The 25,025-nt window shown below is 42.3% G+C and overlaps 1 protein-coding gene and 1 long non-coding RNA gene across 11 annotated transcripts; one reads left to right on the top strand and one right to left on the bottom strand.

Moving 5' to 3' along the window:
• Positions 1–58: 58 nt before the first annotated feature.
• On the top strand, positions 59–23,417 carry LOC125727496 (uncharacterized). Of its 4 annotated transcripts, none has more exons than XR_007388781.1 (7): positions 78–129; positions 8,518–9,553; positions 9,700–9,833; positions 19,999–20,074; positions 22,482–22,574; positions 22,737–23,026; positions 23,132–23,417. It is a non-coding gene; the product is annotated as an uncharacterized LOC125727496 (long non-coding RNA). The 4 variants fall into 4 exon arrangements; XR_007388783.1 differs by having other exon boundaries at positions 22,982–23,026; XR_007388780.1 differs by having other exon boundaries at positions 59–129; positions 22,737–23,417.
• On the bottom strand, positions 5,056–8,749 carry LOC125727491 (kelch-like protein 10). Of its 7 annotated transcripts, none has more exons than XM_049004266.1 (5): positions 8,612–8,749; positions 7,583–8,074; positions 7,050–7,158; positions 6,391–6,540; positions 5,056–5,757 (listed from the first exon to the last, which is right to left on the bottom strand). In XM_049004266.1, exons 2-5 carry the CDS (start codon positions 7,678–7,680, stop codon positions 5,452–5,454), a joined length of 663 nt encoding a protein of 220 aa, XP_048860223.1. In that variant the 5' UTR covers positions 7,681–8,074; positions 8,612–8,749; the 3' UTR covers positions 5,056–5,451. The 7 variants fall into 7 exon arrangements, 4 of the variants coding, with proteins under 4 accessions (XP_048860223.1, XP_048860222.1, XP_048860221.1 ...); XM_049004265.1 differs by having other exon boundaries at positions 7,050–7,278; XR_007388771.1 differs by lacking the exon at positions 7,050–7,158 and having other exon boundaries at positions 8,612–8,743.
• Positions 23,418–25,025: the final 1,608 nt, after the last annotated feature.

Consider the following 25,025-nt stretch of genomic DNA (forward strand, 5'->3'; position numbering starts at 1 on the left):
AGCCAGTTTCAACGTACGTATTATTACACTAATGTTAAGCGGACAGTGGGAGTAGTTTCCATAGAAACAACGTAAATATTCTTTACCGTTTGCAGCACAGCAAACTCTACGCATGAAAATGGCACTGAGGTGAGCAGTTTGTTAGCTCTCCAAAATTTCCTTTTATTCTTCAAATTATATTATGCAACTTTGATTATTTTCTCTTTTATACTATACTAATGTAGTACATGTCGATAAAATTATTGCATGTTTTTAATGTCATTAAAACTTGTGGTCTTTATTTTTATTGGAGGTGTTCTTATATCGAAGTGATGATGATAGACAGCTATTTGGTTAGTAAAATCTTCCCAAACTTCAAAAACTGTCACTGATCCCTAAAACGGCGGTGTAATTTGCCGGGGTGTCCACGATAAAATATGCGGAACGGTGGGAGATTGGTTATGCGAACGGAAATCCGGCACTAAACAATACAGACAGTTTTCTTTTTAATACGGCGCGAACCCGTAATAAACGGGACGGTAGGCACCGCCCGCCCCCCCCCTGAGCACTGAGCGCTGAGCGCGGACGGTACCGGTACACTGACCGGAGGCTGGGAACCCTTACGGTAATGGATGGTAAAATGTTTACTTAAAATGTTTAAGTAATTTGGGGCATTGCTTTCGTAATAAGGTAAATGCTTCAAGACTATTACATTTTTAAAAAAACAATGTTGCACAGAACTAAAAAAATACTCTTAGTTTTATCAGTGTTAACACAGTTCTCAGTAGCATTCATCTGGGTTTTCACTTGTGGAGGGCTGTTGTTTCCTATTCCATGTTAGTTATAATCGCTAGCACAGTTTTTTTTCTATAAACCCCACAATTTCCATTTCCATTTTCCAAACCGCTTATCTTACTGGGTCTCGGGGTGTCCGGAGCCTATCCCGAAAGCAATAAACCCCACAATTATTCATTATAATCCATCCATCCATCCATCCATCCATTTTCCAAACCGCTTATCCTACGGAAGCAATAAACCCCACAATTATTCATTATAATCATGGGCGTAAATCGCGGGGGGGGGGGACGGAGGGAACATGCCCCCCCCCCCCAATAAATTATTTTAAAAAACGCACTCTCTATTGTGAAAAATATATGCATGTATACCTAAAATAATTGTGTAGGTAGAAAATAAAACAAACGCAAACAATGCCTTTAGAAACAGTTGCGCCCCCCCCCCTTCCTCACAGTGGTTTGGCCCGCTGCCTGCTTTCCCAGTTCATCTCACCTACTCTACACACACGAGTCAGGTGTGTGGCTGCGGCTCTATTAATGTTGAACTCCAATAATTAGAGTATTTTATTTAATTTAAATAAAGCGATTATCTTTAATGTAGTTAATGCAGACTCATTCATAAATTAGTTTCGGCAAAAATGCTGATTACCGATGTAATTTTCCATGAATCAGATATATTAGCGATTAAAATATTACTTATTTAGTTAACGTTCGCTTGTTTACAATAACTTGTTCCATAGTGCACTGCAACTAACGCGCCAGAGCCGTTTCCAATGCATTGTTTTATTTGTGACGACTTGGCATAATGGGGCGGCATGGTGGTGCAGTGGTTAGCACTGTTGCCTCACACCTCTGGGACCCAGGTTCGAGTCTCCGCCTGGATCACATGTGTGTGGAGTTTGCATGTTCTCCCCATGTCATCGTGGGGTTTCCTCCGGGTACTCCGGTTTCCCCCCACAGTCCAAAAACATGCTGAGGCTAATTGGAGTCGCTAAATTGCCCATAGGTGTGCCTGTGTGAGTGAATGGTGTGTGAGTGTGCCCTGCGATGGGCTGGCCCCCCATCCTGGGTTGTTCCCAGCCTCGTGCCCATTGCTTCCGGGATAGGCTCCGGACCCCCCGCGACCCGATAGGATAAGCGGTTTGGAAAATGGATGGATGGATGGACTTGGCATAATATTAACTTAACATTAACGGCCACAGTTAGCATATTGTTTAGCTGTGCATTTACTAAATGAGCACTGTGCTACGTCCGAACTGACCCCACTGTATTTTTTTGTATAATCAGTTTCTATTCTGTTCTTAAGTGTCTTAATTAATTTTAAATACAAATTTAAACCTTTTTTAATTCCTTGTTTTTATTGTTGTGATTATTTTATGATAGTTTTACTTTCTTTATGTAAAGCACTTTTAATTACCATTGTGTATAAAATGGCTACAGCATAAATAAACTCGCCTTGCCTTACAGTGTCATAAACTAGATAAAATGACAGAGAAAAGGAAAATGGACATAGGAACATTTTTCAGTGCACCTAAACGCCAAGTAACTACGAAAAGTTCACATATTATGGCAATTTGGCTTTAAGAATGGGTGCTTATCATACCTGTCAAGTTTTGGATTTGAAAATAAGGGAAATTTTCCGGCGCCCGCCGCGAGCAGTCCCACCACCCCAACCAAGCTGCAGTATCCCTTACATTTTAAGACAGGCGACAAGAAAGCTAATCACCACTTGTCAACCACTTATAAACTACAACTGGCTTTATGCACAGCTGCACTACTTCCTGAACTTCAAAGGCAGCTCCTTTGTTTCCTGTCTGCCATTATTGGACAAACTAATTAATCCAGGTGATCAGTTTGTCCAATAATGGCAGACAGGAAACAAAGGAGCCTTCGTTTTTCCTGTTGAGTATTTTCGTGCAATAGCAGAGTCCGGGAACATGTCAGCTACACACTTGTTGAAGTCATCATGGAAGGAGAAAGGAATGTTGTTTTTGGCACACAGTATTGCCATTTTTACCTCTGCACTTGTGACCTGGTCTGCCTCAGTGGCATTTCTCGTCACGAATGCTGACATCGCCTGGGCATGTTTTTGTGCCTTTAGCCCGCGCTTGTGCTTGGCGGATTTGTCATGCTGGCAACATCATTCCTTCCCCCGTGTGCGATGCTAAAGTCGCAGTTACAAATTTTACAAAACGCGTGACTGCCCCCCACCCTGCTCTTCTTCAGAAAAATTAATTCGTTGTCCCATTGATCGCGGTATTTACACGAGGGTTTTGGTTTTTTGGCAGGAGTGCCTTCCTTCTCTGTCCTGGCGTCCATCATCTGTCTGTTTTCTTCTTTTTTTCCCGTGTTTTTTTCCCGCATAGTAGGCTACTGCAGGTGGTAGTTATCGCGAGGCTAGTGACAGAGCTCAGATTTTGGGGGGGGGGTAACTTTTTTTTTTTTTTTTTAATAATGCAGGTTAAAATACGGGACATTTACGGGAAAATACTAATACGGGAGGACGGCGGGAAAGAAGGGTAAATTACGGGACTTTCCCGGCCAAAACGGGATACTTGACAGGTATGATTCTATGGCAAATGCCAATCGAGCTCCATGGTGCTGGGCAGTGAGCACAGGGCCCATTAGAGGATGTTGGACCCTCAAGCCAACCTCATGAAGTCCAAACAATCAGAAACATTCACACCAGTGGCTTGATGAAGGTCATTTTGTAGAGCTCCAGCAGTGTTCATCCTGTTCCTCCTTGCACAAAGGAGCAGATCCCGGTCCTGCTGATGGGTTAAGGACCTTCTATGATCCTGTCCACCTCTCCTAGAGTAACTGCCTGTCTCCTGGGATCTCCTCCATACCCTTGAGACTGTGCTGGGAGACACAGCAAACTTTCTGGCAATGGCACGTATTGATGTGCCATCCTGGAGGAGTTGGACTACCTGTGCAACCTCTGTAGGGTCCAGGTATCGCCTCATGCTACCAGTAGTGACACTGACCGTCGCCAAATGCAAAACTAGTGAAAAAACCGTCAGAAAAGATGAGGAGGAAAAAATGCCAGTGGCCTCCACCTGTTAAACCATTCCTGTTTTGGGGGTCATCTCATTGTTACCCCTCTAGTTCACCTGTTCATAATTTCATTAACACCAAAGCAGCTGAAACTGATTAATCACCCCCTCCGCTACTTAACTGACCAGATCAATATCCCAGAAGTTTAAAAGACTTGATGCTATACTCTAATTAAAAAGTGTTCCTTAAATTTTTTTGAGCAGTGTATAATCGTAGCATCACTTCCCTTGTCTTAAACTCCACACACCTAGACTTGTAACCCAACATCCTATTGGCCTTTTTTATTGCTTCCCCACACTGGCGAAAGTGGGACATAGAAGCATCAAGATACACATCGAGATCTTTCTCATAATCAGCTACCTTTATTTCAGTGGAACCCATAAAATACAAGTACTTTATATTTCTGCTCTCTGCATGATTACCTTACATGTATCTACTGTATGTTAAATTTCATCTGACAGGTATCAGCCCAGTCGCTAATTAAATCCAGATCCCGTTGTAGCCTCTCCGCTGCTAGATCAATATCTGCTACGCCACCCACTCTGGTGTCGTCTGCAAATGTAGCCAGTTTCCTGTATGTATTGCTGTCAATATCATTAATGTAAATTAGGAACAGTACTGGTCCTAAAATTGAACCCTACAGTACCCCACTATGAACACAGACCCACTGTCATGCCCGGCTCATACGATCGTTGTGTGCCACGCCCCCTGATTATCCACGTGTTCTTCCCCTATCATGCCTAGCTGTACCTTGTCGTTTTGCCATGTCTTTTGTCTATATCAGTCCACATCTTGCCCTGTCCGATGTCCGTCATTGATGTTAGTGCTGTTGTCATGTCCCGTTCTGCCCATAGCCGTCTTCCCCCTAATAAAACCCCAGTTTTCCCCGTATTCTACCTCCCTGCTTCGTCCTTCCCTGTCTCCTTCCTGCCAGCCTGCCCGTTCGCACACGCAAACTCTGACACCCACAATATAATATTGTGTACAGTACATACTGTAATCAATCCAGAGGTAACATCACTTCTCCAAATTCAAGTTGCTGGCTATGTTTACTGTAGGTCCCAGGGGAAGGGGCTGCACTAAACCAGTATTTCAATTGATTACGAAAAACCTTAGTGCTTAATTAGCAATCACCGATGGTTGCAGCGGAATTTCTGAAGAGAACCGTCAAACGAGAACAACGTTTATCCAAAATGGGAAATTTATGACGCTTTCACAAACTAGATAATATGAAAAAGAGAAAACTTTATTTTAAGTATGCAATGTCAGGAGAAGATTCAACTCCGACCTCCAGCAGAGCTTCTCCCATGTCCTGGAGGACGCAGGGGACATTGAGTCCGAATGGGCCTTGTTCCATGCCTCCGTTGTGGAGGCGGCTGACTGGAGCTGTGGTCGTAAGGTGGTCGGTGCCTGTTGTGGCGGCATTCCCCGAACCTGCTGGTGGACAGAGGTGATGAAATGATGGAATGCGGCTTCGGCGGTCATCGAGGCAAAAACTCAGGTGTGGGAGGAGTTTAGCGAGGCCATGGAAAATGACTTTGGGGTGGGGGGTGTAAATGAGGTTACGTACTGGGCATGCTGTTGTGGGCAGATGGGTTTCCTCCTTGGTGGCCATCAGGGACTAACGAGGTGAAGCGTATTGTATGATGCGGGGGTGCGCAGGCACTACGCAGCAGCTGAAGTGTTTTCTGGCTCTGCTCATGTCCTGCGCACGATACCAGCTGCCTGTCCCCGCATCATAACACTCCACCTTGTTTGTTACCCTAAACCCATCGTGGCCGCCCATCACAAACAGGAGGTCGTCCACCACTGCGATGCCAAATTCACTGCGTGGTGTAGACATGGGGGCCACAGCATGCCAGCGGTTTGTGGTAGGGTCATAGACCTCCATGGTCTGCAGGTGATCAGACCTGTTGATACCGCCCACCTGAGAGATGCCAAAGATTCATTATCACTTGCTTGCCAAAAGGATGGGCAAACATCAACTTTCCCAAAGTCATGAACTCGTAAGCAATTTTCACCCTATGAAAGCAGGCTCCTTAGAACCTCCCATTGTCTATAAATGACACAAGCTTATATACACATGTCAACCTATATGCAATGAAAACATGGATTTGGGCAACAGAAAACTTGTATGATTCGGTGAAAACTGTGAGCCATCAAAAATGACTCCTTATGCTAATATATTTTGCTTTTTTATTGTTATTACTTAAAACGAACACTTGAAGCTAATCAGACACTGAAAAAAACAACAATCTGACCAATTATATCTAGAACTAGAGAAAATAATTAATAAAAAATCTAAACTTTACAGCCCGAGCTAGTAGCAGAGACCCCCAGCAGATCCATTTATAACCCAGAAATGAATGCAGGGAGGCTAAAGAGGGTAGCATATATGTTTTTATGTGTATTAAGATAAGCCTTTGCAGCAGGTATTTCTGGCATTTAACTGTTATGTTTGGTTTAAATGCATCACAATGAAAGACACAGCAGCAAAGACAAAAAAACCATGAGTCTTACAGGTAAAATGTGAGATTTGACACAGAAAGGAATCACTCACCGCATAGATCTTCCCTTTATACGCCGTGACTCCAAGGCTGTGACGGGGAGTGCTCATTGGAGTGATCAAGCTCCATTCGTTAGTGAGTGGGTCAAAGCACTCCACTGTAGAAAGGCTCTCTGTTCCACTGTGGCCCCCACAGATGTATATCTATGAAAAACAATTTAACTGTGAACACCGTTATACTGTATATGACTGGGGTTTGGAGGTTACAGATGAAGTTCATTGTGACTCAAAAATACAAGTATGTGCTATGCATAGTGTATGACAGGGTTCCCCAGTTCCGGTCCTGGCGGAACACAGTTTGCAGATTTCCCTTCTCAAACACACCATAATCAGCTAATTTTCAGGTTTAGTATGGCTGTTTGAAAAGGGAAATCTGCAAAGAGTTTTCAATTCTGCTCCCCCAGGAACAGAATAAAGGAAACCTGACATGGGAACACCATTTCATCTATCTCACAAGTCTTGGATATGACACCACAGCACTACCCAATATGCCCCTAATGGAGACCAATAATGCATTTATCCAAATGAACTAAATGAATTATCCAAAAAAACTCAGTAATCTGAAGAGAAAGAGAACTCATGACTGTGTAAAATACTCAATTTCAAGGGGAAGATGAGGGTAAACACAGTCAGACACCCTCCCATTACCCTACCTTGCCATTCAGGGTGGTGGCACTGGCATCGCTTCTCCTCTCATTCATGGGCTCGATCTGGGTCCATTCGTTGGTTACTGGGTTGTACCGCTCTACTTTATTGAGGGGCCTGAAAACAATATGGCCACCCATGGCGTAGATGAACCCATCGAGCACAACCACACTAACATTACAGCGATGCCAGTGCATGGGGGCCATCTGCTGCCATTCTCGTGTTATCGGGTCATATCTGCGCACGGAATTAATGAAGTGTTGGCCATCAAACCCCCCAATGCAGTACACAAATCCATTATGGTACACCGTGCCATGACCAGCTAGGTTGCTCTGCTCCTCCTGCGTGATATCCACCCAGCGGTCGGCCCGTGTGTCATACGCATCAATGCAGTTAGTAGTGCCCATGTTCCATCCACCGACAGCCAGCAAAACGTCAGAGGGCAAGCGTGGGCGGATCGGCGGGTTCTCAAAGTCAGAGAGTGGACTTTCATCATCATCATATACACAAGTCAATGAGAACATAGTATAACTATACTCACCTTGGGCAACAGAACTGAAATGTGGGCCTCTCGGGTGGCAGGCTCGTGCTCGATCCACCGGAGGATGGCGTGAAACACCACATCCTCTTCTCTGACATTCAGTTCATGCCCCGCTCCATGATGTCACAAAGTTCTTCGAGCGTGAGTTCTAGGAACTCGTTTGAGTTGATGGCAACCTCCTTGAAGTTCTTCAGGAGGAATTTGAATGCAGACTGGTGCAGCTCATTGAGGCAGTAGACTTCTCCGATTTTGACAAGCCCAACACAGTTGTCAAGGCAGAGATGCTCATGCAGGAAGTCACAGCAGCGCTGCACGATGCCCAGGACACTGAGATAATCAGCAGCTGCCAGGAGGTTCTCCACATTGTCAGCTGTGATGACCACAGAGTACGTGTAGGCGTACTCGATGACCTGCCTCAATGTTTCAGGGGAAATGCCTGGGAGTTGGTACTCCCGCTTTCCTGAATCACTCCAGTCACTGGAGAACAGAGCCCTGAAACACAATCCAGAAGTGACTCATCTAATAAATATGGGTTTTGCAGGCAAAGTTAAATAAGGGGTTTTCTAAATCTTCTGAACCAGGGACCCCCAAATGGAAATAAACCAGAGATAAGGACGCCCCGCTACAGATGATCACATAGGCATCTAAGAACTAGGGACCAGGGGCTTTAACTCTTATTTTTCCAACATTAGCTCCCCCTATAATATTTTTCACTTGGGCTGGTGGGCAAGTGCCCCGGAATACTTTGTTTTTGCCTGATGGACATGGTCCCCTTTTTATATATTTATACCATTATTATTATTATTATTATTATTATTATTATATGTTAAACGTTAAGGTGGTACTGTATACTTAAAAATATTTCTGATCAGCACTGACCTACATTAACATAATTTAATATAATATATATTAATATAAACTTTCTGTCATCCTAGAGCCTTATTGCCAAGGAGAAGTCATTGCTAACGAGAGAAAAAAACGGACTCCTTGCTGTTTTGGCATCGTCATATATGAGCCACAGCAACTTACTGGAAGTAGGAGCTACAGCCACACAGAATCACTCTATGGGCGTTGAACTGAACACCGTCTGCGATGAGGACCACGTCACAAAGCTGTCCTGCGAGCCGAAGCTTGTTGAACACTTCGAAAGCCGGGGACATCAGTACTCGCTCCATGTCGTGTGCCATCATTATTCAAAAATGTGGATGTCTCGTCTCTTTCTCCTTTTTATACCACTCGAAATGACGTGTAGCTACGTTCTAATACGCAAAAACCGCACTTTTGCGTCACAGTGTTCTAAGATACCGTAACGTTTATTTTTAAATCTATATTTGAGATTCGACATTGATTGGGGGGAAAATATTTTCTATGCGCAATCAGCTGTACAAGAAGAACAAGTTAAATGTTTTTAACATCACTTTTGGAAAATGTATACCGTGCTTATCTTAGCATTTACGTTTTGTATTATGTGTGAATTGTCAAATCACGAATTCCCGAAATAAATAAAATAGTTCCTTAATTAATAAAAAAATGTTTTCATATTTTTTCTCCTCGGCTACGTTTCTAAAAATGAAAAACAAAAAAGGTCCTTTACATGACTGTCAGGAACGAGGCTAAAGTTCGTATCTTATTCCCTAGTTTCCACCTTAAACATAAGCCACTGAGCAACAAATGTCCACAGGACATTATTTTATGGGCTAAATCTGGTCGGCCCGTTGTGGCCTTTATTTAGAACAAAAATGGTCCTTGAAAATTGGGCTGCGTAGTCCGTCTGTTTTGGTCCACATTTAGCACAAGGCGTACGTATTTTTCGGACCGCAAATATCCCCAATACAGTCATGAAAACATATTGCAGCAAGTGTGGAATTATCACAATGATTATTGTGCTGTGTACAGTACACTTCACCCAAATCCTGAACACTATTGCATATAATCGATTATATATTATAGAGCAGTTATGTTACAATCAAGGTACAGTGTGCAATATCACTCCATGAGCTATTGACCATTTTCCTGTTTTATGATCTTTTCTTGAGAAATCGTTTTTTTTTTTTTTTTTTTTTTTTGTAATTCCTCACTTCTGCCGACTAACTTTAGTTTAATATATTTCCGTGCAGGTTTTTAAGTTTGTTTTCCTGCAGCTTCGCGGCACCCATCGTTCTTGCGCACCCCCACACAGATGGACGAGTTAAGTTAGAAGTGGATGGGAGTAGCGGCAGGACAGATATTCCGAGGGCGCCCATTGAACGATGTAAGTAATTATTATTTCTCGTTAGAATTCTCACTTAACACAGAATGTTGTGTTTGGCTGAAGTTTAAACAGTCGAGCTGAATTGTGGCAAGATAAGCTGAAGCTGTTCGCGTCCGTCGCTAATGCTCGCGCCATGACTAGCCAGCACATAGTGAAATGGCGAATGGATTTGGCGACATTTTCCGTTTGAATTGAGCACAGAGACGTAGGTGGTGTTTTATTTGTGGCCCTGCTTTTACAGTGGACGTGTAGCAAAGTGAAGTTGGGATCAGCTTGCGTCTTTTGCAACTAACATCACACTCGATATAGCCTAGCGCAGTGTATGGTGGAATCGTCATTTTGGGTGTACACAACGCAAGAGCGCAGGAGTGTTTTATATATTTATATATATATATATATATATATATATATATATATATATATATATATATATATATATATATATAAACAATTCCACTCTGGCTGAGTTTTTTTATTATTATTATTTTTCATGCTATACTATATACAAACGTTGTACAAGTACATCTTAGGATATAGTTCACTGTGACAATATAAATGGTAGGAGAGAACTGAAACAGCAACGACTGTGTTTATGTAATTATTTAGGTCTGTGTATAATATCTTACTGTATCTAAAATCCCAAAGTAAATTAATTATTTTTACCCACCCACACACACACAAGACATATTAAGGATTGTACATTAACATATTTTATCGTAAAAAAAACTGTTGTCCGAACCATACTGAATTTAACTGGATATAGATATATACACACACAAACAAACATAATAACTAACATATAAATTGGAAGAAATATAACTTTACATATAAAACAAGCACACACAGAAGTCAAAATATGACATACATATAAAATGTATGGTCGGTTGATTGCCAGTTTCTCACCGGTACTTGTGACTAGTGACATGGTGTATTGCAACAGCAATAAAGGGTTCTCATCATCATCTCATCATCAAATAGAACTTTAAATATAAAACAAGCATGCACAGAAGTCAAAATAAGACATACATATAAAATTATTATATTAAATAAGTATAAAAGGCAGATACAATTAAAATGAGGCATTCCTAAATGACACAATTAACATGATTGCACTTCGCACAACACACAGTGATATGAAATAATTGTCATCTAAATCAGGACCTTCCTTGCCTTCCTTGATACAAAGTCATCAATAATGTCATATGAAATCTGGCCAGCAATAGCATGATTAATGCTGATGATGGCAAGGCCAGTGAGGCGTTCCTGAGACATAGTGGACCTCAGATATGTCTTCACAAGTTTCAGCTTTGAAAAGCTCCTCTCTGCTGAAGCCACAGTTACAGGTAGAGTAACTGCAATTCTCAGAGCAATGCACAAATTTGGGTATATTTCTGAGAGTTCGCTGTCATGCACAAAGTTCAGCAGCTCAAGACAGGTCATAGATTTTGATGGTAAGTCAGACGAATTCTTAATCTCCTGTGCAAGCTCTCCGGCATCCAAGTCTGATTGGTCCTGAAAAAGCTAAGTAGCACCGAGGGTCTTACACTGTTCAGTGAGGTCATCATTTGAGAGATTTGGAAAATGTGTCAGTCCTCCAAATTTCTGTCCCACATTTTCCAATGTGGTGAATCTCTCTTGGATGGAAGACACTGCAGCATCAACAACAACATTAAAAAAGGTCACCTCCAGGTTCTTTAAGTCATCACTCAATGGCTCATCAAATGATTTGTGAGAGAAGTGCCGCTTTGTAGATCTCTGTCTTTTCTGCTGTAGAACAGCCTCTACGTTCATGTCCTCACACATATCCTTGGCTGACATTTGTGCAGATGCAAAGCCTGTTGCCCTGTAGTTGCGAGAGAATTGAATGATAGCAGTGAGACGAGTCAGCGCCGCTTTCCATCTTATTTTCTCAGCCTGCAGAAGTGCCATCTCTTGTTTGTTAATTGTTTCACCATTTTTAATCCTCACTACCAGCTCTTTCCATGCTTTCATGGAGTTATGGTGTTCAGGACTATTGTCACGTGAGGTGAGAAGAGAACTGGCATGCTTCCAATCTATCAGCCCAGAACTTGTTAAACTGATGTGTCTTTTAGAAAACAAAAAAAAGCAAAAAAGGCTGTTGTTTTTCTCAGAATATACTAGCCAGCTTTTAGGCATCTTTTCACCGCTAACTAGTGTTTTCTTAAAATACTGCTGGTGGCAACTTCTTCCATCACCCTCATTTCTAGGAAAAACAAAGTCAGGTGCTACCTTACTTGGTCCTTTGCAAACCAGCTGTATTCGAATGCTGTCAGTGATATCTGAAGGCCAGTTTGCAGGTTTTGTAGGCAGGAGCTCATCCTCAGGGGGTTGAGCTCCAGGCATTTCTATGAGCATACATTTGCATTAGTATACACAAGTTATTTTGAATACACAGCATTCATCGTGCCGGAACAGTCATTGCAAAATATTTTGCGACACACCCACACACTCAGGCTACGCACAATCACACCTGAAGTGGCTGCTATTGGCTCTTCATCCTCGGGATCAGACATTTGTGGAGACACATATGTGGCTGAGGAGGTGGACGGCTCCTCATCTTGGGCGGTGGCAGTGGCAGAGGGTGCTCCAAAATGTTTCAGAAGTGCCCCTGAATAGAAACCCACTATAAAACTCTGATACATGCATGCGTCATTTTCATGTTTAAAACAAACATATGATTTTGCCCAATTTATCAAATATTCAGAATTATATGTTTAACAAGCATTTAATTGAATAGTCTATCACAACATCGCTGTTTGGAAGCAATGCATTACTCTGTAATTACACTAAGGTGACTTTCCTAAATAATAAAAAAATAATAATAATAATAATCCTTATAGTGTAAGGGATTTTTTTTGCTAAGTCAGCTAGACTACAACAGAATTCTGTCGTCCGGTTTTCGCATAAGATAGTATGCAAACGGCTAACAAACAGCCATTATAATTCGTCATACACTGAGAATAGGACACAAATCAAAAGTACTTGTCCATCTTCCATCTGTGTTAATTTTGCACTCCAATATCAACACCCATCCCCCAACCCGAGAGTCTGGTGCTTTTGTGTTTGTTTCTTCCGTGTTTTTGGGTTACACGATCAATCTCGTCCCCCACCTGCAAATTTTATTTGTTCAGACCAAATGTGCCAACTTGAGTGAGGATTGATAGTTTGATCAATGAAGCCATGCATCTCCAGGTAATGGGGGCACATTACCTGCATTGTGAGGGATTGTCAGTTAGGGCACTACGGCCATGTGGCGCGTTTCCCTGAGGGTGATCCGGGTCGCAGGATCCTCATTGCTGAGGACCCAAGCGGCTGGACCAGGCCAAGGGGACGCCCACGTACATGTAACACCTACTGTAGCTGTGGCAGATGGATGGCCGATGGATTGGTAGAACTGGACCGTGTATTTGCCTGGGGGATCGCCGGCCAGGATCCCGAGGAGATTCGCTGTGTGGTGGTTGACTTCATACATACAGATTCAATTTTATATCTTACATGAAATGCAAAACACAACAATAATCCTGATGTAGTTTTCTGAAAATCTGTAACAATAGAGTGAAGGAACTGATCAAAGGCTGGGTTACTCATATATGGTATGATGAATATAATTAAGTGTTTGTTTAACCCTTTAGCTAAAAAACACACACACAAATTCCATAGCACAGCTGATTATATATATATTTTATATTTTAATCATCCAGCGATATTGTTTAATGTTGTTTCGTTGTTCACATTTCGTGGTGTGTCAACAATGATCAATGAAAAACAAATTGAATTGTTGTTATTCCAGTCCTCCTGCCTGTCGTCTGCCTCAGTCTGTCTGTGGCTGAAGGAGCACAGATGCCCTCCCCAGCTTCCAGATGTCTCTGTATGGTAAAGTGCAGCAGTGTCTATTGGTATCATGGTCTCAGAAAAGAACAGCAGAAAATGACAGGAACAAATGTCCATCATCTGATACTCGGACTCCTGGTGACAGACAAGTAGTCTCTTCCCGCCTCCCAGCCCAGCATTCACCAAATAGCTATAGAGACACTGTTGCATATGCATGAGCTCCCACATAATTATTAGACTGAACATGTTTCCTTTGTGTGGTTACATTGCAGCATTCTTAGAAAACTAAGAAAGTATCCCAGTGTTCTGTAAGCACTATACATTTTAGGGAAAGAATTTGAGGGGGGGTGTACTTGAGGTTACCCACCAGGCAGGTGGGTTTATCTCCTCCTGGGTGGCCATGGGACTACCGAGGTGCAGCGTGCTGTACGATGCGGGGGTGCGCAGGCACTACGCAGCAGCTGAAGTCTCTGTTGGCTCTGCTCATGTCCTGGGCGCTAAACCAGCTGCCTGTCCCCGCATCGTAACACTCCACCTTGGTTGTAACCCAGACGTCATCAGAGCCGCCCATCACAAACAGGAGGTCATCCACCACTGCGATGCCAAAACGGCCTCGTGCCGTGAACATGGGGGCCACAGCACGCCAGTGGTTCATCGCAGGGTCATAGGCCTGGACGCTCCGCAGGTAATGTGACCCGTTGGAACCGCCCACCGGGGAGACACCAAAAGCAAGTGATCACTCAGGTACCAAAAGGATAAGCAAATATCAGCTTTACCAAAGTCACAAACTTTTCAGGAATTTTAGTCCTATGAAAGCAGGCTTCCATTGTCTCACAAGCTTATAACTCATTTGTGTTAAAGACACGTGAACCTAACTGTACCAAAGACAGGGATTAGGGTGGAGGGAAAACCAGCAGAATTAGGGGAAAATCATGAGCCTTCAAAAAAGACTCCTTATGCTCATATATTTTGCTTTTATTATTATTATTACTAAAAATGCCATTTGTAGTTAAACAGACTCTGACAAAAACAACAATTATGTCTGGAACTGGAGAATATAAAACTGTGATCAGAAATCGAAACTTTACTACCCGAGCTTGTAGCAGAGTCCCCCAACATATTCGTTTATAACCCAGAAATGAATGCAGGGAGGCTAAAGAGGGTGGTATATATTTTGTACATGCATTCAGATAAGCCTTCACAGTGAGTTATTCTGACAGTGAACATTTTGTTTGGTTTAAGGGAATCACAATCCATGACAGTAGCAAAGACAGATAGGTAAAACTTGAAACTTGTCACCTATGGTTCAAGGTGCAAGAAAGGAGTCACTCACCACATAAATTTTCCCGTGATAAGCAGCGACCCTAAGGCCACGTGGGCGAGTGCTCATGAGAGCGATTATGGTCCATTCGCCAGTGAGTGGGTCATAGCACTCCACAGTAGCATGTGTATCAGCTCCATTGTAGCCGCCACAGATATATATCTAAGAAAACCAATTCAAAAGTGATGAGTGTCATGATGTACATGATTGAGATGGAGATCCAGAAAGTACAGGGTCGTAGTGAACCTGGAGCCGACCACAGGAAGCACATGGCACAAGGTAGGAGATTTACAGATAAAGTTCACCGTGACACAAACATAGAAGTATGTGCAATGGATAGTGTAGGACAGGGTTCCCCAATTTCCGTACTAGCGGGCCAGAATCCAATGAGCTACAGAGCTGCACAATGCCCAGGATGTTCAGCTGATCGGCGGCCGCCAGGAGGTTCTCCACGTTGTCAGTTGTGACGAGCACAGAGTACGCGTAGGCGTACTCGATGATCTGCTGCATCGTATCTGGGGAAACGCCTGGGAAGTGGTAGTCCCCTTTTCCTGAATCCTTCCAGTCACCGGTTAACAGAGCCCTGAAGGACAGTACAGATGTGAGTCATTTAATTAAAAATAGGGTTTGCAGACAAAGTTAACAAGGGATTTTCTAATTCTTAAGTTGAGGAACCTCCACTACAGATAAGCACATATGTACTTAAGAACTAGGAACCAGGACAGAAAGGGCTTTAATATTTTTTTTTTTGCGGCAGTGGGTCCCCATTAAATTTTTCACTTGGATCTGTGGGCAGTCCCCTGCAATATTAGTTTGCCTTTGAATGACGTGGTCCCATTTCAATATTTTTATACTACTACTATAATAATAATAATTATTATGCTAATAATTTTAAGTATTATTTTTATTATCATTATATGTCCAAAGTTAAGGTGGTTCACTTAATAACTAGCTCAGAAATATTTCTTATTAGCCCTGTACTCTAATTTAACACAATTATGCATTTATGAAACTTTCTGTCATCACAGACGCTCATTGCCGGGGACAAATCATTGCTAAAGAAACAAAACTAACATTGAATGTAAGAAAACAATATATGTGATGTTTAGTAAATTCATTTGAGTTAAAATACCATTCTTTTCATGAATGGTACATGGAGCAGACGTATTGCATGGTGCTCTGTAAAATTGTGTTAAAATTTGTAACACCGATGTTTAAAGGGACTTTAAGGGACTAGTTCATATGTATGCACGGAGCGTATTTTGTGACAAATGTTTTATCACCTTTGGAAAAAGAAATAAAGTACATGTATAATTAAAAAGTTTTAGATTTTTCCTATAGGCTTTTCCTTTGAGTAAGAAAAAGCAGTGAAAACGGGCTTTCAGGTAATTTACCTGGAAAAATAAAGTTTAAATAAATGAAATAAATGCTCTAATAGTACACGTAAGTTAGTGGTTTATTTATTGTTAGTTACTGTAATGTTGTGCTGCTTTATTTGTTTAATCGTCTAGTCTGTGAGGAAGGCATTCAAGTACGAATTGCAATGTATTTTGTACATGACAATAAACTCTTAATCCTTGGAATAAATGTATTTGATCTTTTTCCTGGCAACTCTCTTTTTATACAGGGCCATTATATACAATAGTAAATTTTTTTCACTGCTGAGAGTTTGTACCAGGACTTGGTTATTGTAAATTTAATGTGCATGCAGGTGTTATTTGTATAGATTCATCTACACCCTTCTGGCAGTGCTGCTATCGCAGTCAGGTCTCGCACACTTCGAGCAGTAGTTTATACTCCACCCCTGCAGCCGCCGGCAGATGGCGCTCCACGTCCCGTCAGCTGCACACAGACCTAAGTCCAAGTCGTTAGTCCAACGCACCCATAGTCTTGTGATGACATGTGATTGAGAAAATGTCATCAGGTGGCTGTTTAGCGGTTCAGAGGATTAGCTGGACTTGATTTTGATTGAATGACACCTGGAGGAAGTTTTAAGGGTAGAGGACCTTGTTTAGAAGCAAGAAGGGGAGAGAGACGGCGGGGTTGTTTCGTGAGGCAGGGACGGTGTTGGATGCTCAGTTGACAAGAAAGGATGTTTTGTGCCATGTTGGATTGAGTTTCGGATGGAGTGACCAGCGAGGGACGTGTGGAAAGACTTTGTGTGCGTTTTCGGTGGGCTTTTGGGACGCAGATACCCACAGACTGATCTACGGACATACGGGATGGTCTTGGCGGCTACTGGACAGAGGGAAGTTCGGTGGTTGTTTTAATCTTAGATCCTGTGAGTGTGTGTGTGTGTGTGAGAGAGAGAGAGAGAGAGAGGGGGGATTAGGGAGGTATATTTACTATGGTTTAGCGTGGAAAGTGGGTGGCTTATTGGGAGTGTTTTATGTATTGAGCATTTATTTATGCATAATAACGAGGTATGTTAAAGTCTAACCTATCCCTGCTTTAGACCTTTTGGGGGGTGTGCAACACTGCATGATGGTGGGTGGCGCTAGCTGCTGGCTTGGTGCTCCGTAGGTTAGATAGCATAACTCGTATTCCTGCCTGCATTCACTTAAACCTGGTATCTTTTATGAACAGTATATTTAGTAAAGAATAAAGGAAAGTGTATTTGTTACCGTGTTCTGTGTGGGTTTTTGTGAGGAATCTGGGGACGACGACCTGACCGGTTAAAAGAGGCGGTGGCAGCGTAAGGAAATTGCTGTGACATTACAGTCTATTGGGTGGGTGGTAACGGTGACTCTTAGCATCTTGCGAAGACTTCAAAGGTAAACCTTACAACGAGAACACGTGTGTACTTTTCTAGGCGTGCTTCCAGAACAATCCCATAAGACGTTGCTTAAGGGACAGCTTGACTGCGGAATGAAAGAATGTGGTGTTCACTGTAAATACAACACTGCAGGAAAGCTTCACAATCAGGATTGAGGAGAGCCTAAAAATGAGACGCAATTTGAATAATCTAACCGTAAATTAGATTTTCGCTGATCGGGTGCAGGATCCCGCCTCCCCAGCTTGTAGTATCACAGCTTTTTATTTGTATGCATACGTTCTTTAAAATGCCTGGTGCGCATGTCATTGATTTTTGGGATGAGCAATGCCACAATAGCCGAAAGATTGTGTTACTGTTATAACGTAAAAGAATGTACAATGTGCGTTGATTACCTCATTAGTACTATTCCAGGGTGCTTTCTTAGGGAAAATATATTAAACTTGTATGAAATGAACCTGCAGTGTCAACTCAACCTTATCAACCAAAGTTTTGTTATACCGCGACAAGGCTGAAGTTGTCTTCTAATTCTCCAGCTTCTTCGCAGGATCCGTGCCTCCTTAAAAGGGGATGCCGTTTCGACCGAATCCACTAGAGGGCGCTGCTAAATTGAAGACTCCATAAATGTATTCCTTATGTCTGAAATTTGTTCTTTTAAATTAAATTTGGAATCTGAGCTGTGTATTTGATTTCTCAGATATTATTTGAAGATACGTCACTACAATTTTCAGTTTAATTCCCTCTGAAATTGGAAGTCTTTCATTAAGATGTACTGCACAAGCTGCAGTTTCTGTAACTTGTCGGATTTAAGGTACCGCAGTTTAAATGGACTTCATATTCGTTCACTTACATTTTGCCCAGACTACCTCAAGTTCGACAAGATACCCCGATAAGCCAGTAACTCCGCTTCGTAGTACAGGCCGCTGTTCTCGTCTAGCTCCATTTATTTTTGTTCCTTGTTATCCCAGTGTAGTCTTCAGAGTTAGTGGTTTGTGTTTTCTAGGGTCAGTGCCTGGTAATTGTTCCAATCGTTGCTTGTTGTCCTGCACCCTCTGTGATTGGTCGATTGTCTGATGTCCCACACTTTGATCCTCTTATTAGCCCAGTTGGCTTGTTTAACTGCCTGCCTCTGCTCAGTTGTTTACTCGGTCATTGTGTGTTCATGTTGCTGTGTGTTTTATAATCCTGCTTCCTCTGTTATACCTCGTCTGTGTATATGTATGTGTGTGCGCCGAGACACATTAGGGGATGATGAGGTTCAATATTTATTAACTTCAGCTCCGGGTCTAACGCACACACACTCAACTTCACTGTGTTGCCGCCTTCGACTTCCCGCCTGTGCTGCCATAACTATATGCTACTACTGCCCTCTCGTGGTTGAATCCAAGCTATTACAGTATCTATGTATGTGTGTATTTATATGTATGTATATATAATATAGTGTGTGTGTGCAGGAATATTTCAAAGACAAGTCTGGTGGTACCTGAAGCACAGCCGTCTCTGTGTTGCACAGTTGGTTTCAGTATCCAAATGTCCCTTCAATTACAGTACGTGCTTCATTCTGATAACGCAAGATATTTTGAATGATACGGTTTGTTCTTTATAAATGTATATAATTTTATTTCAGTATTTCATTAAACAGTATGATTGAGTGAAAGGACCAAAACATATATTGACCAGTTCTTGTCTTTTTATCAATCTTGGAGGGACGTCCAGTTCTTGGTGACTCTGCGGTGTGTTTCATGGTATCTAAGGCCGTGGAAACTTGCCCTTCCTGCTGACACACCTTTCTGCAATATGATCCTTTTCATGTTTTTTTTTAAGCTTTCTGTGAAATATGACTTTTGGTGTAAGATACAACTGAGTAAAGGTCATGAGAGAACCTACCTGGACAGCTGAGCTTTATTTGGGGTTAATCAGTCACTTAACTGATGGCAGGTGTGTCCCCAAAAAGCCTGAATGCTGTAATTAAATCAAAAGGTGCTCCAACATAGTATTAGTTTATGGGTGTGCGCACTTAGCTAGCTTATGTACTTTTCTTGTTTAAAATTTTTTCCCCCCAAACACATTTTTGTTTTTCGGTTGAATTGTATAGATTTTAGGTCACGTTAAAAGTGGAAAAAGTTTTGAAATGACTTGTGGTCAATTTTTTTTTTTTTTACATCATGAAAACCTGGCATGTTAACAGGGATGTGTACATTTTATCTCCACTGTACCAGGGCAACAGTGTGGAACAACTAAAATAACCAATCAGCACAGGACAACAAGAAGCAGACGGCGTAACAAGGATCGAAAGTAAGAAACCTTAAACACTAAGGGTTAATAACGCTAGAGAAGACTTGGAATAAGAGTCTAAGCAGAACAAAGTTAGACAAGCAGGTTACACCTTAAACAGGGACACAAAGAGAGACAAAAGATACTAAGGAAACCAAAAACCAATAAAACTTTGAGGTGAACTCATGACTGGAGGGGTTTAGCCTCTAAGCCATGTACTCAACCCACTGAGCGACACCTGCTGATCAAAAGGACACAAGACACACAGGACAGGATCGGACAGGTACTGGCGCAAACGTTCAATTGTCTGGTAAAATTTAACTTCATAGAGGTTTAGGAACTGAAGTGGTGTCCATTTAGCCATCCAACAAGATATCAGTAACTTTTTGGAGAACAGAAAAAATTCTTGTTAGTTTTTGTTTTACTTTTTTTTCTGAGCATTTTACTACACTTTCTAGCCACATAAATAGCTTTAAACATTTTCTTTGACTGCCTACGACTTTTCTTCAGTACTGTGTATGCGTCTACATGCATTTCCTCAGACAGAAAAATGACCTGGAACATGTCGTCCTTGGTTAAATTTGAGGCATTTCTGTATGCGATTAGCAGGTAATCTGGGTGTTTAATGTCATTGCATGCTTGTTGACTTTGACTCCACTCTTCTTTGTACACATTATTCTCACAAATAGAACATGACAGCTGTACAGCCAAAGGATTTATAGCATCTGTTTTACCCTGAGACACATGGGGCTCTGAGGCTCACAGCTGGGACTCAAAATGCTAAATGAGAATCACTGAATATTTACTACCACATGTATGTATGATGCCCTTATTCTTTTAAAAGTTGCACAATTTCATTTTCGTAAATACATTAATAAAACAAACCTGAGCAATTTCATAATAGGAAATAAATGCTTTTGCATGATTATTTGTCCAGCTATGGACATTCAGTGGCACCCCCAGAAAATATAGATTTAGATCCTTCCCTGAAGACACCCACAGCGTGAGGACCAGTAATATTACTTTTAAGGAGGAAAAGTTGCAACTACTTGAAGCTAGTCCATAGCCATACTAACAACTGAAGCTTACTTTATGTTCCTCATTGGAGTTGGTACGTTCCAACGGTCTCTTCTGCAAGCTCAGTCAGTGATGCAAACAAGAGATGTGATTAGTGCGGATATTTCTGGATGTTTGGCGCAGATTATGGTTGAGTTTCGATACAGAGGACTGTCTATACAGCATGCCAGTTACTGATGGAAGAAATCACTGAGCCATTTCTCCAGTTTATTTTAGGAACCTTGGTTCCTGTTTCTGACCTGTGTGTTCCTAGTTTGCATGTTCTCTCTCTCACGCACGGATCTGGCAGTTCTAGATTCCACCTACAGGCCAAAGACATACAGTGAGGCTGATGGGTATCTCCAAAGTGCCTGGAGGGTGGTTTGCCCCATGATGGTCCCGGGTGAACCCAGCTTTGTGCCCTGTGTTACCTGATAGACTCTAGTCCAGTCTGTAGTGCTGCACTGTATTCCGTGGTAGGAAGGAAGAAGTGGGGTTTGGTTAGGCTTCAGAAATATTGCATAGAGGTTATAAAAAAACGCAGCCTTGCACAGATGGCACAGAAGGGTGCAGGGGCATGTCAGATGAGCCGTGGTACCTCCTCAATGCCAGTTCTAGTGACCAGTTATCAAGCCCAGTCAAGCGGGCAGAGAGGAAATGATTCTTATTCCTCCATAAAAGTTGGTGCTCTCCTCCATGCATGGATGGATGGATGATTGCAGGAGCCCGACCATGACCTGTAGCAGCAGCGTTTGTCACCACTCAAATCACACGTTTGCCTGTGGCCCCCTGTTGGCCAGAAGCAGTTACTACACTAAATATTATGTATACACATTCCATCCATCCATCCATCCATTTTCCAAACCGCTTATCCTACTGGGTCGCGGGAGGTCCGGAGCCTATCCCGGAAGCAATGGGTTATTCTGTTTCTTTTCTTCTCTCTGTTTGCCCCTGTCTCCCGACCTGTCTACCCCCTACTGTGATGTTTGTGTACATGTATGGTCGGTTGATGGCCTGTTTTTCGCTGGTACTCGTGACTAGTGACATGGTATATTGCAACAGCAATAAAGGGTTTTCATCATCATCATCGTCATCACTTTCGTTTTACTGTAATATTTTATGGGTTTTTTGTTATTTCAGTCTTAGTTATGATAATCTATCTTTTTATATATTTTGTTTTTCCCAGAAGCTGGTGAAAAAAATATTTTGATGCGCATATGTACAGTGTATGTTAGTATATGACATGTAAAATTCCCGGATGGAGTAATGATTAATGATATATACATGTAGACTAAATGAAAATGGAAAAATGGAAATTATATAACGGGGACATATGTGCTGTAAGTGAAAATGTAAATGTTTTATGAAACAGGCCTGGGGGCTGAAGCTAATTCAGTGGTAAAGACATGAGCTCGTCTCTTGGAGGTCGACGTGAGGAGGTCTGCACTGGAAAAGACCACACTGAGTGAGTGTACCCTTATTGGTAACTGAAGGGTAACAGCGGGAAGCTGTTACCCTTCAGTCAACTTCACTATCCAATGTTGTGTCAATAGTCATGATCAGCAAGGAACATTCTTAGATATTAAAGTCGTTTACTCTGGTATTTGCGCTCTGGCTGTGAATGCAGCAGGTGTCCACAGTGTAACAGGCAGGCAGGTACACAGACAGACTGACTGGCAAGCAGATAGATAGACAGACAGATGAAGAGGCAGGCAGGCAAGCAGGTAGAGAAATAGAGAGACAGGAAGGCAGATAGACAGGCAGGCAGACAGACAGGCAGGTAGATAGACATGTCTAGGAGGGCAGAATGAGGCTGTGCGACCCTGATAAATACTCCTGCTTCCTGTGAGGTTTTATGTATTTCCTCTCCAGGACCAAACAGCTGTCTCCCTTCCTCCATCTCTGAGCTACAGGATGGTATGTGTCACCTAACCTCTGCACACTGCACGCAGTGATTTGCAGTGATTTGCATATGCCATAGGATGCTTGGCCCTTTGCCTCCTTCCTGATCCAAACTTCTAGGGTCTCCATGGGTAACCAGCATCCTGATGCCATGAAGAGGGTGTTGAGGAAGAGGAGAAGCTTCATGGTGTAGTAATACCAGCCACATTTAAATCAACATGTAGGAAAAAAAATCACCTGAGCTGCAAAACACATAGCAATCCAGTGGGGGCGCTGTTTGGCTCATTGAGTTTGGATGCTATGTCTATGATGGGAAGGTCACCTGTTCAATGTCACTACTGGGCCCCTCCGTAAGGCCCTTAACCCACCGTTACTCCAGGCACTGTTTGGCCCTGCTTTCTCAAAAATGTCGCTTTTTATGAAATTGTCTGTTAAATCTAACATTCATTTAATTGATAGAAATGTGCATCAATGGTGAAAGGTAAGCAAGTACTTAACAGTGATAAATTCAGTGTCTTACTTTTAACAGGGTTCTAAATACATATATAAAGCAAGCTGTGATTGGAAAGCAGTTCATACCCAAAATGGTACAATGGCCAAAAAAATCCATCCGTCTGTGTCTGCACTCGTTCTGCCGTCTCATTCGAAACCAAAGCGGGTCGTACCTCCCACTTCACCTGGTGTCAGTCAGAATGGCACAGGTGTAATATTCACTGTCGAGGTGTCACTTTTCATTCATGTTGTAATTATGGAGACCCCAGCTGCCTTACTGTGAGGTCAAAGCGAAACGTGGCTTTCATGGGTTTTTCAAATGTTGCCACACGAATGCAGCAGTGCTATTACCTGTCAAAGTTTACAGGTTTTCAGTGACTGACATTTCAGTCACATTTAACTGATTTTACTGGGTCACATGATCGGGGGCGGGGCCTCAGGATTGCATTTCTCTCCACAGTGGGATTTCAGTCACTACAGTCATTGATAAAACAAACACCCAGCAAAGTATTTTTATTCTGTTCTTCAGCTGTATGATCCACTGAGGTGAAATATCGTTCTCGTTGGTTATAGAGCAAATGAAATGATAAATAGAATATAAATAGAGACATATAAACGTGATATTTTAAGACATAGATAAATAAAATGCAGTTGAGCCACCTGAGTTACTAGTCCTTAAAACAGACCCAGTCTTAGACTTGAACTCTCAACAAAGACACTGTGCTTTCTGTGAACTTTCCGAGGGAACCCTGGGCTTTGAGTTAAAGCCAGCGGTTCATTTTCAAATAATGCCAGATAAAAATAAATTCCCCCATGCCCACTGGCCCCCTGCTCCTCAATCACATCAATGCAGTGTAACGGCAGTAAGCTTTATTACAGTGTTGGCGTTGTGATGGGAAGCATACTCAAACTGCAGAATCATGTGTATGCTCCCCCACCCCCACACACAAAAACCACCCCCTGCCCTCCAAAGTATTTACTACTCAGCAACCCAAAAAGGCCAACCTCAGACAGCAGACATATCACTCAATACTGACTCTGAAGGCAAGAAGGGCCACGAGAGAGGTGAGTGGACTTTCCTTTCTGTTGCAGTGGCGAAGAACGTGCTGTAACATCTGTGTGATTTGGCTACGCTGAGCAGTAGGTTGCTTCCAGGTTCAAAATTTCTGAGACAGCAGTACCCAGGAACAATTTGAGGAGACACTGGGAACGACCAGAAACCAGCCAGGTAAAGGGCGGAAGCGACATTCTAATGGCAGAGATGACCGTCAACTTATCCGACAGGTTCTCACGAATCGTAGGAAGACATCAAGTAACCTTCAAAAGGAACGGGAAACAGTGTTTGTGTGTGTATCACTAATGTGCCAATATGAGAGAGTACAGTGTGAAAATAGAGCAAGAGGTAATACATTAAATTCTAGATTTTTTTTGTCTTCAAAATCAATAAAAAAGACATTGAAAGTCATTATTGTCAATTATCTGTCCGTCAAATAGTATCTCATCACAAGCCTTTTAAAGGCAA

Source organism: Brienomyrus brachyistius, unplaced genomic scaffold (assembly GCF_023856365.1).
Source record: "Brienomyrus brachyistius isolate T26 unplaced genomic scaffold, BBRACH_0.4 scaffold99, whole genome shotgun sequence".
In the NCBI taxonomy this organism is placed as follows: domain Eukaryota; kingdom Metazoa; phylum Chordata; class Actinopteri; order Osteoglossiformes; family Mormyridae; genus Brienomyrus; species Brienomyrus brachyistius.